This window comes from Leptonychotes weddellii, chromosome 7 (genome assembly GCF_054177405.1).
Source record: "Leptonychotes weddellii isolate Sample4059 chromosome 7, ASM5417740v2, whole genome shotgun sequence".
NCBI lineage: Eukaryota > Metazoa > Chordata > Mammalia > Carnivora > Phocidae > Leptonychotes > Leptonychotes weddellii.
Genome location: NC_138375.1, coordinates 111,591,650 through 111,605,737, shown reverse-complemented (window position 1 = coordinate 111,605,737; position 14,088 = coordinate 111,591,650). Strand labels below are relative to the sequence as shown.

At 51.4% G+C, this 14,088-nt stretch overlaps 1 protein-coding gene across 7 annotated transcripts in view; it reads right to left on the bottom strand.

The window, feature by feature from the left end:
- Positions 1–10,107: 10,107 nt before the first annotated feature.
- Positions 10,108–14,088, bottom strand: part of SIL1 (SIL1 nucleotide exchange factor) — a 209,739-nt gene continuing 205,758 nt past the window's right edge. For 6 of the 7 annotated variants that reach the window (XM_081825720.1, XM_081825721.1, XM_081825718.1 and 3 more), the window contains one exon: positions 10,108–10,628. In XM_081825720.1, the coding sequence (XP_081681846.1) occupies positions 10,272–10,628 (357 nt within the window). In that variant the 3' untranslated portion in view covers positions 10,108–10,271. The other variant, XM_081825719.1, reaches the window with a different exon arrangement.

The following is a 14,088-nucleotide window of genomic DNA, read 5'->3' as shown; positions in this document are numbered from 1 at the left end:
CAAAGAGCTGCCCTTGAGTCCTGTCTCCTCCCCCCTTGCACAGAACTCCTCAGATGAGCCTTCAGGCCCACTGCCGGCCCTTCTCCCCAGCACACCATTCTGTCCATTCCTCCTCTTTAGTAGCATGTGATGCTGGGGGCCACTCCGTCCCCCCCAGCCCCCGGTGTCCCACACCCATCCCTGATCTCTGCCCCTCATCTCCTCTCCCAGCTCCTTCTCCTCTTGACCTCTAATGCTGAGGCAACCAGATCTCACACCTCGGGCCTGTGGTATGCTGCCAAATGCTTAACAACTGGCTTCCCGGGGCGGAGGGGAGGGGCTGCATATGCGTACATGCATTTGTTTATTACACATTCCACTCCTGCAAAGGGTTTGTAGTACATAATTCACAATTAACCAAGTATGCAGTACTCTACTATAAATTCATACAGCCAGCTGATTCTCACGAAAGGCTTTCACTGATTTCTGCTGAAATTGCATCCATGGCCAACCTATGTTTGCAACTGACCAATAAGTCTAGTTCTGACATCAAAGTTGGGTGCTATTTTGTTGACCTTAAGGAGTAAGATGAAAGTGAAGCAACGATAACATATGTTGGAATCACACTTGTTCATCTACGAGTGACTTCTTTGCTCACTCAGATAATAGCTGTCAAATACTGGGAGACATCATTCATTTTTTGGGCTATCTATAGATGACCCACTTTTAAGTTTAATAGGCAGTATTAACATTTCTTCATCACTTTGTTAAGTCTAGACAATCAACACAATAAATCAAGCCTGGATTTGTAGCATTTCCTGCATTTCATGATGTCAGAACTCCCACATCAGATTTCCAGCCACCAGGGTAATGTCCTGAAGGTGGGGTTGGGAATAGAAGCGCCGGGGCACACCATTGTGTAGTGTTTCCACTACCCGGATAGGACAGACACACGTAAGTATAGCTGACTCCTGAACGACTCAGGGAATGGGGAATGGAGCCCCGTGCAGTCGAATGTCCCCGTATAAATTTTGACTTCCCCCAACTTAAGTACTAATAGCCTACTGTTGATTGGAAGCCTTATTGTACACCTTGAGATTAACACGTATTTTTTTTTTTTTTACATTTTATTTATTTGAGATAGAGCATGAGTGGGGTAGAGAGGCAGAGCGGGGAAGGAGAGAGAATCTTAAGCAGACTCCCTGCTGAGTTTGGAGCCCTCAGAGATTGTGACCTGAGCCGAAACCAAGAGTTGGATGCTTAACCCACTGAACCACCCAGGTGCCCCTGTGTGTTTTATGTGTTATATACTGTCTTACAATAAACTAGAGAAAACATTAAGAAAAACACAAGAGAAAATACATGTACAGTACTGTACTGCATTTAAAAAAAAAAACGCACATAAGTGGACCTGCACAGTTCAAACCCGTAATTTTCGAGGGTCAACTATAATCTCAAGAGCACAGATAATAGTCAAATGTCAAGTACTTAGGAAACAATGAGTTTTGAGTGTTTATTGCCTTCACATTTTTAAATTTTGAATTTACATACAGTAAAACTCACTTCTGATGTATACTTCTATGGATTTTGACTCATGTACAGAGTAGTACAACCACCTCAATCAAGGTACAGAATGGTACCATCACCCCTCAATGATTCCCTGTTCTACCCCAATGTAGTAGAAACATCCTCTTAGGTCCTGGCAAAACACCTTCCCTGTACTTTTGCCTCTTCCAGGATGTCACATAAATGGAATCGTATAGTATGTAGTCTTTTGAGTCTGGCTTCTTCCACTCAGGGTCATGGGTTTCAGACGCAGGGCTGTTGCCGTGTGCATCAATCACCAGCTCACTGCTTCCCGATGTGGAGCACTGCTGCCCTGCACACATGGACCACAGTTTGTCTATCCGCCCCCCAGAGGAAGGACATTTTAATTGTTCCTAGGTTGTGTTTTTGTTGTTGTAGTTTTTTAAAGTTGACATAAGCATTTGTGTACAAGTTTTTGTGTGAATCTTGATGTTTATTTTGGGTAAAATACCAGGGAATGAGACTGGTATGTTAGTTACATGATAAGTATGTAACTTAATAAGGACAAAACTCTATTCCATAGTAGCTGCATCATTTTGCATTCACACCGGGAATGTAGGAGTTCCAATCACTCTGCATCCTCACCCGCACATGGTGATGTCAGGTTTTTTGTGTGCTTAGGTTTTTTATTTTTTTTAGCCATTTGCATAGATAGGTCATAGTATCTTGTAGTTTTAATTTGCATTGCTCTAACAACTAATGATGCTGAGCATCTCTTCACATGCTTGTCACTTGTATATCTTCTCTGGGGGTAATGTCTTTTGAAATCTCTTGCCTATTTTTTTTTTTTTAACTGGGTTGACTTTAAGATTTTACTTATTTGAGAGAGAGAGAGAGAGAGCACAAGACCAGGGAGAGGCAGAGAGAGAAGGAGAAGCAGACTCCCTGTTGAGCAGGGAACCTGACGCGGGACTCTGGGCTCGATCCCAGGACCCCAGGATCATGACCTGAGCTGAAGGCAGACGCTTAACCAAGGCCACCCAGGTGCTCCATGGGTTGACTTTTTTTTATTGATGCGTTCTGAGGATTCTTTATATAATCTGGATACAACCTTTTTCAGGTATGTGATTTGCACCTATTTTTTCCTTGTTTGTGGCTTGTCTTTATTAATTTCCTTCACAGAACAGGTTTTTATTTATTTATTTTTTTTAAAGATTTTATTTATTTATTTGAGAGAGAGAATGAGATAGAGCATGAAAGGGTCAGAGGGAGAAGCAGACTCCCCGCCGAGCAGGGAGCCCGATGTGGGACTCGATCCCGGGACTCCAGGATCATGACCCGAGCCGAAGGCAGTCGCTCAACCGACTGAGCCACCCAGGCGCCCCAGAACAGGTTTTTAATTTTGATGTATTTCCATTTATTCCTTTTTTACTTTATGAATTGTGTGTGTGGAGTTGTATCTAGGAAGTCTTAGCCTAACTCAAGGTCACCAAGATTTCATTCCTCTTTTCTTCTAAAAGTTGTATAGTTTTTCATTTAGGTCTATTATTGATATGCGGTTAAATTTTGAGTGAAGTAAGATGACAGGTATAGGTTAAGGTTCATTGTAAAAAACATGACCGTCCACTTGTTGCAGCACCATTTATTGAAAAGACAAACGTTTCTCCACTGAAATGCCTTTGTACCTCTGTCAAAAATCCAGTAACTATACTTGTGTGGGTATATTTCTGAATTCTTTATTGTGGTTCATCCATCTATGTGTCTGTTCTTTGACCGATGCCACCCTGTCTTGAATACCATAGCTTTGTGGTCTTAAAATCAGCTAGTGTGAGTCCTCCAACTTTTCCCCCTCTTTTTCAAGACTGTTTTAGTTATTCCGATTCCTTTCTATCTCCACATAAATTTTCACATCACACTCTTGAGATCTAAAATATTCCTGCTGGGATTGAATTGAATCCATAGATCAATTTGGGGGGGGGTGGATTGTCTTCCAACCCATGAATCCATTTACAGTTGAGGCTTGAAGAACACGGGTTTGAATTGCACGGGTCCACTTACAGGTGGATTTTTTCCTCAATAAATATGTAAGAGCACTGTAAATGTATTTTCTCTTTCTTGGGTTTTTCTTAATAACATTTTCTTTTCTCTCATTTATTCTAATACAATCTGTAATACACATAACATACCACGTATGTGTAAATCAACTGTGTATGTCATTGCTTATAAGGCTTCTGGTCAACAGTAGGCTGTTAGTAGTTAAGTTTTTGAGAAGTTAAAAGTTATGTGTGGATTCTCTACCACACGGGGGTCAGCACACCAACCCCCACACTGTTCAAGGATCAGGTATATTTAGATAATTTTTATTTCTTTCATTAGTGTTTTAGTTTTCAACATAACAACTGTGCACATATTTTGCCTCATTTACACGTTTGTTTCAGTGGTATTGTAAATGGTACTGTTTTTATTTTTATTCTTACTTTTTAATGTACTTTTTTTATAATAGATTTATTCCTACGTAATCTCAACACCCAAGGTGGGTCTCAAACTCACAACTCTGAGATCAAGAGTCGCACGCTCCACCGACTGAGCCAGACAGGCACCCCAGTGGTACTGTTTTTAAATCTCATTTCCAGTTGTTCATTGCCAGTATACAGAAATATAATTGATTTTTGGACGTTACCTTATATCCTGTCATCTTGCTAAACTCACTGTCAGTTCTAGATTTTTTTGTACATTCCATGGTATTTTCTACATTGACAATCATGTCATCTATGAATATAGACGGTTTGATTTATTCTTTTCAATCTGTAGGCCTATTCATTTTCTTGCCTTACTGCAGTGCCTAGAACTTCTGGTACAAATATTGAAAAGGAGAGAAAAAGAGTAGAGGGCACTGGCATTCTTGCCTTCTTTGTAATCTTGGGGAAAAACAAATCAGTCTTTGACTATGAAGTTTGATTTTTGTTATAGGTTTTTATGTGGTTTCCTTGTATCAGGTTGACAAAATTCCCTTCTATCCCTAATTTGCTGAGAGTTTTCATTATGAACGGATATTGAATTTTGTCACTTTTTTTCTGCATCTATTGAGATGAACATGTGGCTTTTTCTTCTTTAGTCTGTTAATCTGGGGAATTGTGCTGAACTAGCCTTGCATTCCCAGGATAAACCCCTCCTGTATTCGATTTGCTAATATATTCTGTTGACAAGTTCTGCACTGAGGATTTTAGTAGAGACCTTAGGAAAATCTAAAGTCCTTAACGCTGCCTATAAGATCTCCCCTCCCCAGTGATCCCTGACCTTATGGAATGAGTTTGGGAGTGGATTCTTCTATTTTCAGGAACAGACTGTAGAACTGGTATTGTGTGATAGAATTTGCCAGGGAAACTGAGTCTGAAGATTTCTTGTGGGAAGGTTTTAAACCAATCCTGCATTATGCCGGTGGGCCTGATGTAATCACAGGGGCCTTAAAGTGGAAAAGAGAGGCAGGAGAGAAGGTCAGAGTGGTGTCACATGAGAAGCTGAGTGGCTTTTGCTGGTTTTGAAGATGGAGGACAGGGCCACAAGCCAAGGAATGCAGGCAGCCTCCAGGTGCTGAAAAGGCAAGGCAACGGATCCTACCCAGCGCCTCGAGGAAGGAATGCAGCCCGGCCGACGACTCTGGACTCTGGGTTTTGGCCCATGAGAACAGTGTCTGACTTCTGAGCTACAGAACTACGGTAGAGCAAATCTGAGTTGTTTTAAGGTATGAAGTTCGTGGTCATTTATTAGAGCAGCAGTGGCAAACTAATACAATGAAAGACAGTAGTTTCAAGGAACTCGTCCATCATTTCTTCTGAGTTGTCAAATTTATGGACCTAGCATTGTTTGTAGTGCTCAATCATTATCCTTTTAATGCTTGCAGGGTCTGCAGTGATATCCTCTTTTTAATTCCCGAGATGGGTAATTTGTGTCTTCTTTTTTCAAAGAACCACCTTGCATTTCCTTGATTTTCTCTAACTTTGCTGTCTTCAGTTTCATTGGTTTCTGCCTCTTTATTATGTCCTTTTCTTCTGTTTTGGTTTACAAGAAGCTCTTCTGTTGCTCTTCTTCTGCTGGTTTTTAAAAATTACTTTTGCTTTGGGGTGCCTGGGTGGCTCAGTCGTTGAGCGTCTGCCTTCGGCTCGGGTCATGATCCCAGGGTCCTGGGATCGAGCCCCGGCGTCGGGCTCTCCGCTCGGCGGGAAGCCTGCTTCTCCCTCTCCCACTCCCCCTGCTTGTGTTCCCTCTCTCGCTGTGTCTCTCTCTGTCAAATAAATAAATAAAATCTTTAAAAAAAAAAAATTACTTTTGCTTTTTTAATATGTCATTTAATTTTAAGTTTGTGGAATTTGATTTTGACAGGAGCTGTGTCGAACAAGCAGCTCACAGCACCTCGGACACCCGTATGGCGTGCGCTCCTCACAGGCGGCCTCTCCCCTGGGCTGCAGACTGGCTCTGGCTGCCAAGTCGGCGTCCCTGGCTTGAATGGCCAACTCAGTATGGACGGGGCCAGGTCCCAGTATTCCCCTGCTTTTCTGCCTTCCCACTTCTGAATGGGAAGCCAGCCCCAGAGTGAGGCTTCATTCACCCTTGACCCCTCTCCTCTCAGCCACATGCCGTCCGCGAGCGCGTCCTCTCAGCTCTACCTTGGGAACACATCTGGGTCCGAGCGCTTTGCACAGCCTTCTCTCTCATCGCCTCGGATCAAACCACATCAACTCCCACCTGGCTCTGCAGCAGACACAGCGCTGGGCCCCCTGCCACTGTCCCTGCCCGTGCTGCCTGTGTTCACCACGCAACAAGAGTGATCCCGTTAAAGTGTCAGTCCCGTTAGGCCTCTCCTCGGCCCCTAGCTCTCCAGCGCACCACTGCGAAGAGAAAGCTCAAGTCCCGGCCACAGCTAGCAGGAGCTGCCCTCCTGTGCTCGCTCTTCTCTCTGTACTGGGACTCTTGCTCTTCCTCCGACACCCGTCTCTGCTCTCTCTCTCTGGTCTACAAAGCACCGCCCCGGACCCCCACAGGGCTCACTGCTTTGCCTCCTTCTGTTCACACTGCATCTCCTCAGAGAAGCCTTCCCTGACCACTAGGTCCAAAAAGGGAGCCCCTAACACTCTCTCCCCTTGTACTTTATTTTCCTTGGCATTCACTGCTTGAATGCTATTAAATGCTATTTTTCTCAGCATTCGCATACTTGTCCCGGTGCGCTCCTCCCACCACTGTTCTTCTGACCACCTCCTGCCCTAGAACAGGACCTGGTGGATGCAATTGTACTAAGTCAGGATGAAAGAGTGAGCAAATGACTTTGCAGCAGCCAGGAGAGTGCCTACAAGCCAGCCCTTGCTTCCCCTCCATCAGGACAAGGGCACCCTCCTTAGCAAGGCTGACGAGGTGCTAGACAAAGTGGTCCCCTCGACCCCTGTGGCTCCATGTGGCCCCTTGGCCCCTCACCCCATCACTTCTTTCAGTTCTACTGAACATGTGGGTTCCTCCATCGGACCGCTCTCCCTCAGCACAGGTCTTCCTCTATCTTCTTGGGCCTGAAACCTTTCCCTACCCCAGCTGGCTTGTTCTCTATGTGTCCTCCAGGTCTCAGCTTGGCTATCACTGGCCTCCTCTGACCACCCCCTCAGCTCCAACTGACCGAGGCCTCCCCCACCAGAGCGTGAGCTCCCTGACGGCAGGGCTTGTGACTTACCAACCTCAGAACCCTGGGACCTAACCAAGTAAGTGTTCAACAAACACAATCTGAATGAGAGAATAAATGAACAAGTGAATTAATGAAAACCAAGTCTGCTGAGGGGTGGGGTGGGGACGGCAGACGACCACTCCACTCCCCATCCCTGTCATCCTCCCACAGAGAGGACCTCATTCAGCCTTGCTGAGGAGCAGGGAAGCAATAATCATCCGGGGTCTAGAGGGTGTCAGCCAGTCAGAGTTCTCCGTCCTGTCCTTGCCATAAGGCCCCAGCACATGACAAGGGTGGGAGAAGTGGAGAGTAGCCTCTAGGGCCTGGCAGGAAGAAGTCACATCACCCTGAGTTCTGGTGGCTACAACCCCCATTACCACTTTCTGCCTGAGCCCAGGTCCTTCTTGGCCACGGTTTCCAGGATGGCATCCAAAGGGAGGACAGAGAAAGTCTCCTTTTCGCTTGCAGACCATCAGTGATAAACTGGGTGGTGTAACCAGAACCCACAGCCAAGCAGCCTGGGCCTGAGCCCAAAGCCCTGAGTCACACTGCTGCCTTTGTCCAGGAGGTTTTGCTTCAAGGTCCAGAAGGTCAGAGGCTAGTAAGAGGAGTGCAGACCAAACTTCACCCTTCGCTATGTCTTGTCTGTGTGGATGTGGGGTGGGGAAGAGGGTAGTAGCAGTCCAACCACCCGGCCTGCGTGCTCAGCACCAGGGCACTGGTACGGCTCCCTCCCCACAGCCCCCGGCTGCTCCTTCAGTCCCACTGACACGCCCCCACCTCCACTCCCCACAAAGAGCTCAGGGCCCAACGTCTCCTGTTAGCTTCGTCTCTTTTTTACGATTTTATTTATTCATTTGAGAGAGAGCGAGCGAGCATGAGCAGGGGGAGGGGCAAAGGGAGAGGGAGAGAGAAGCAGGCTCCCCGCTGAGCAGGGAGCCCGATGCGGGGCTCAACCCCCCACAACTGGGATCATGACCTGAGCCGAAGGCAGACGCTCAACCAACTGAGCAACCCAGAGGCCACCCGCCCCCGGCTTTATAGTTAAACACTATTTTGTGCAGCATGCCTAAGGGTGGAGAGATACTGGGGTCCTCAATTAAGCCCCCACTAGTGTTATTCCTTCCATGGGGACCCCTTCCCATATCCCAGATCAGATCCTGGTGGTCAAAGAGGACTCAGGGACTCTGGGGAAGCCCAGCTCCAGCTGCTACCATCCGAGGCCAACACAAGTCCCCCTCCACAGCTCAGCAGGTCCTCACCAGCCCTTGCTCAAAGGTGCAGCTGCTCCCACAACCTCAGAGCTCACCTCTGCCAGGACGAGGCCCATACCAGACTTGTCCCCAACCCGAGCCTTCATTCCCAGCATGTGCTGGGGCAGCCTTATCACCCACCCCCCTTTCTCAAATTCACCCATAGAGTCTGCTGACACCATCTTTAAAGGGACCTTTGACCTTGACCCTAGCCAGGCCCCAGGACCTCCTTTCTGAACCCTGCCCTGCTTCACCACAGAACAGCTGTTCTGCCATCCATCCTGGTTCTCCCACCCCTGCCTGTCAAATTCAACACTATCACCTTCTGAGCCACATATTCAAGCTTTCCACAGCATGTTGGAACCAAATCCTAGCTCTGCCACTCAAAAGCTGTGTGACCTCAGGGGACCATTCAGCCTCCCTGAGCCATGATTTCCCCACCTGTAAAACATACTCAGAAGGTGACTTAAAGGTTTTAAAGGCAATGAGGCAGAAAGTACCCAGTACATGGTAGACTTTGGGTCTGATCCCCACGATGCCTGAGCCATGAGGCTTCCTACCCCGGCAAAACAGGTTCCTGCTTCCCTCCTGCCTTCCTGGGGGGGTTGTGTGCAGGCGACAGCTCTCTCCCGAGCTTCCTGTGTGTTGTGGCATGAGCTGGGCCTAAGAGGGTGTGAGGCCAAGCCAAGGGACTTTGGGGAAGGAAGCCACCCACTACCCTATATTTGTGCAGGCCTCAGTTTCCCCCTGAGCTCCGTGAAGCTGAGCTTTCTACAGGCCAGACCAGGAAGGGGAGATTTCTACACAGAGGCCAGGAGGGGCTGCCTAAGCAGCAGGAGTGAGCCTGTGATGCACTGGGAAAGGCTGAAAAACAAATGCACCAGAATCCAAATCAGGAAAGCCCAGGGCCGGGGTTGCCATGGCAACCTGCAGCAGGCTCCAGGCCTGGCACAGGGCTCCTGTGGGGTGGGAGCCGGGACTTGCCGGGCTCGGCTGCCCCCGCCTCCGAGGCCACCCCCGCAGTGCACCTCGGTGGACACGGGGGAGGGGCGAGGGCACAGAGGGCCCTGTCAGGCGGGCCTTCTTCCAGTTTCAGGGAGATCACACCTCTCCAAGAGCGAGGCCTACACCCAAGGGTCCTCCGGAGTGCCGCAGGCCACCCCCAGTCCTTCCAGCACCCTGCCCCCAGCCTGTAAGCTGCTGGGGCTGACACACAGCCAGGGGCGTCAAAGCTATGTCCGGGGCACAGGAGGCAGCGAGATGATCCCCCAGACCTTCCGTCAGAGCCAGGTGGGGGAAAGAACAAGCAGGGCGCCTGACCCTGCTGTGGTGCTTTATGCATATTTTCTCACACTTAACGGCACTCCCCTGCGACAGCTGGGAAAACAGGCCCAGGGGAAGGCAAATGACTTGCCAAGGTCACAGAGCTACTGGGTGGGGAAGAGCTGGGTCGCAGCCAGGGTTTTCCAACTCCTGAGCCCAGACCCTTCCCATGGGGCCTATTACTGGACGCCCTGGGCTGATCATCCGCCGTGTCATCAGGGGCTCCTCAGGTGCCTATCTACCCAACCTGGGGGCTCCTAGATACAGTCCCCCAACCACAGGACTGTGTCCAGTCTGCAGAGACACACAACAGACAACGGCCCTCATGCCTCCATTTAATGGCCAAGCCAGCACTACCCAGATGGTGTCCAGGCCCCAGTAGGGAAGTCCTCCCTCCTGGCTGGTGTCCCCTGAAGAGCCCAGCCAAGCTGGTGCCCATCAGCGTCACTAAAGTCCCAGTCCAGTCCCAGTGCTGGGGAGCAGCCTCATCGCAACTCCTTCAGCAAGCTGTTGATGGAGCCCAGCAGTTCCCGGAAGTAGCCCTCATCCTCACCGTCTTGGAGCTCCAGGGCGGCCAGAGCCTGGTACTCTGCCTGCAGGCTGACCAGTGTTCTGCTGAGCTGGGGGTCCTGACGGTAGCGGTCCCGGCAGGTGGCCAGGAGGGCGCCCAGCGTCTGCAGCACCTTTTCTCGGGCATCGTGCTCAGGGAGGGCCAGGAGGTGGGCAGTGATCTCGCACCAGCCCTGCTCCCGCAGGCCCGGCAGGAGGTGCACCTGGCGATACTGCTGCAGCTTCTCTGGGGACGTCTCCCACGTCAGCTCGGCCTCCTCCTCAGCAAACATCTGCCGTCCGCACATCCAGGTGCCAGGGGTGGGGTTGGGGGACAGAAGACACAGAGCGGTCAGGGCCCCCATTCAGATAGGAAGGCAGTGTGGCTGACCCATCTTCCTCCATCCTTCTGGGCCTCAAAGACCCAACATGGGAGAGGGCCAGCTGGATTCACGGCTTCACACGGGCTCCCCCACCCATCCATCCAGAGGTTCATTTGTCTGTCCATCCATCCACTCATCAAAAACAACTGCAATATGCCAGAGAAACCAAGATGGAGACACGATCCCTGCCCTCAAGGAGCTCAGGGTCTAGCAGGAGAATACAAATTAACTGCGTAATTCCTAAGTAGCACAAAAACTTTAGCTCAGCAGTGCACTGTGGGGGCCAACAGTCTGGGTTCGAATTCCTGCTCCACCACTGACAGCCGGACGGCCTCGGGCTGGCACGGTGTCATCTCCTGTGTGACACACAGCCAGTGCCCCGCACACAGCACCCCCGGCAGCGGGAGCTCGGATATCAAGTTAGAGTCACACCGTCTGTACCTCAGAGCCCATGAGCTGTACGTACAGCGGCGGCGGCGGCCTCACCTCCGCTAGCCCCACCCCCTCAGAGGAGCGAGGGCACAGCGCAGAGAGCAGGATGGCGCTTCCCTGAGTCTGGAGGGCTGCGTGGGAGTTGTCCAAGTGGACAAGGGTGGAGGGTCCGCACACAGGGGGGTCGCAACAACAGGCTGATGCCCACCTCCTTTGTTAAGAATGTCAGGCTGTTCTGGTCCGTGGGGCGTGAGGGTCTGGCTAGGCCCAGAGCACACAGAGCCCTGGCTGTGTGTGGCCTTCATGCCAAGGGCCTGGGGAGTTGAGACAAGTTTGGGCAAAAAGTCACAAGCTTGGCCGGTGGCTGTCAAGTACAGAGACCCAGCCTCATCAGCACAATATGGTGGGAGTCATGGCTGCCAGGCTGCCAGAGGCAGACGTGCCTGAAACCTGACGAGTGACCAGCTTCTTCCCAATGTCGGGGGAAGGCTACGCAGAGGTGGAGGGTGAGCAGGGGTGGAGATGTGCTTTACTGGCTGTACTGAATGTACCTGCAAGGAGAAAGAGAAATCTCTGCCCTTACTCCAGGTGAGAACGAGGCTGCTGAGGACAGGGAAGAGGAAAGCCCAGGCAAAGAGCAGGGGCCACAGAGCACCACCTGATGGCCTTGGGGTCTGTCAGGGCTGGTGGAGGAAGCAGGGACAGGCAGGGATCAGCATCCTGGCACAGAAAAGGACGAGAGGGTTCTGACAGTCCTGTCCTAAGCTACCCCGCGTGCCCCAGCTGCACCTCCAGAACATCCAAGTCCCCACGTCCACTGCTCCTCACTGCACCAGTCAGCCCCCTGCCTCCCACTCCCGACCTGCCTCCTCCAGCCGGCTGACGGCAGACTGCCGTCCAGCCCCACACCCTGCACAGCTGGGCATTTCTGATGTTCGTAACTAATCCCTTCCCAAGGACTTCAAGGCCCTGCAGGGTCCACCCCGACCTGTGCTTGGCCTCGTCCCCACACACGCCCTCACCCATGCACCTGTCACACGAACTGTCCCCCAGAGCCTTTAGGGTGCAGCTTGGAGGCGCACCCCCACCTAACTCCAACTCCACAGTTAACTCACCCCTCAGATCTCACTGCCTCGCCTGACTTGCCAGAACAGGTCAGAGTCTCCCAGTTGTGAGCCTCTGCAGCCCACATGCTCCAGGAGCTACTGTGATGAAAGTCTGCCCCAAAGCACCAGGAGGGCAGGGACTGTGGATCTAGACCAGCACCGGGTAGGACACACATCCAGTCAACACTCGTGGAAGGAACCAGTGGGTGGGTCACCCGTGTCCCTTCAGCTCCACGGAGGCAGGAATGGATGTGGACTCATGACCAGAGGCCAGCATCTCATCTCTGTGGAAGCAACAATCTGAGAGGTGGGTCCACTCTCCGTGGGAACTCTGCAGTGCAGCTGCTACTTTCCCACGACACCCTCAAGGTGTAGGGCACCTCCAAGGGCACCCTGGCACGCCTCCACCTCATGCAGCTCTGGATCCAGCCCCGGGCTCTTTCTGAGGAACGGCAAGCACAGAGAAGCTCCGGCTGCCTCAAGCACAGTCTGGCGGACACAGTCCTGAGCTCACTGGCTGGCTGAAACTCCTCTACCGTCCTCCCCACCTGCAGAAGGACAGTTATCTCTGTACTCTCTGCACAGAGACACCAGTGTTCCCAGCACCCCGAGCCTCCAGGTGAGCTCTGGGGGCCAGCTGACTCAGGTAGCTCTCCGGTGATACACCATTGCCGTGGCACCTGCCACACCAGGACTGGGGGCAGCAAAGAGACACCGAATTCACCAGAGGAAAGAGGTCAGTTTCTCCTGGGAAACGCCAAGCCGACATGCAGGTCCTGCTCCAGGCTTGCTGGCCTGTTGCCAGGAAGTCAACTGTGCACAGGCCTTATTAACTGGATGTGAGCACCACATGGCTGCCTGCTGTTCTGGGTTTCTGCAGCTTGGAGAGAGAGAAAGAGGGAAAGAGAGAGAGGGAGAGAAGAAGAGAGAGGAGGGGGGAGCGCGAGAGGCGGAGAAAGAAGCAAAGGGAATGAAAGACAAGGCAGGCCCGGAGAGTCAGCGCACACACAACAGCAACTAACAGACAGAGAAGCAGCTCTAGACAACTCTGACCCTCAGGCTGAGGCAGGGGCAGGCGGGCGGGCCCGGGGCCTCTCAGCCTCGGACACTCAGCGGTGGTTCCGGCGGCTGCCCAGCCCTGCTCCCCGAATCCGCAGGCAGCTGTTCTAGGGAGAGTGTGGCCAGAGAGGCAGCTGAGAAAGTTCTGCTAACGCTCTCTGCAGCCGCTGCATTCAGAATCCAGACCTGGCTGGCTGCACTCTCTTCTTAATTAAGACACCTTTCAGGCTCACAAAGACCAAAGTGGGTTGTACTCTCCTGCCAGGTGGCAACAACAGGGTTCCCTGGGCCCCTGGAGGGCGGCCATTCTGAGCCCTTACCCAGGGCCAAAGCTCCCAGAGGAGGCACCTCCATGTTTCTAGGCTCTAAAGATCTAAGATCTAAATCTCAAAATCTAAACCTAAAAATCTAAAGATCACGTTTCTAGAATCTAAAGATTCAGCATTATTCCAGCCTCTGGCTAATTGGTGTTCCGGCTGCTTCGAGGGCTCCCAGACACAGCTGCTCCGTCCCACCTGCTCCCCATCACCCCACCCTAGGCTTTAGCCAAATGACCTGTCATTCCATGAAGGGCCGATCCTGGCCATTTCTGGCCCTCCATCACGCTGGCACACTCTGCCCTGCACCCCTCGTCCCCCCCGCCAGCGCCCCCGCCCCTTCCCCTCCTCACCAGACCTCAGGTTTCAGTTTAGCCGTCACTTCCCATGGGACACCCTCCCTGAGGCCTCAGAAATTCTGGGTTCGGGGCCCCAGGGAGGGGCTCCCACAGCCTC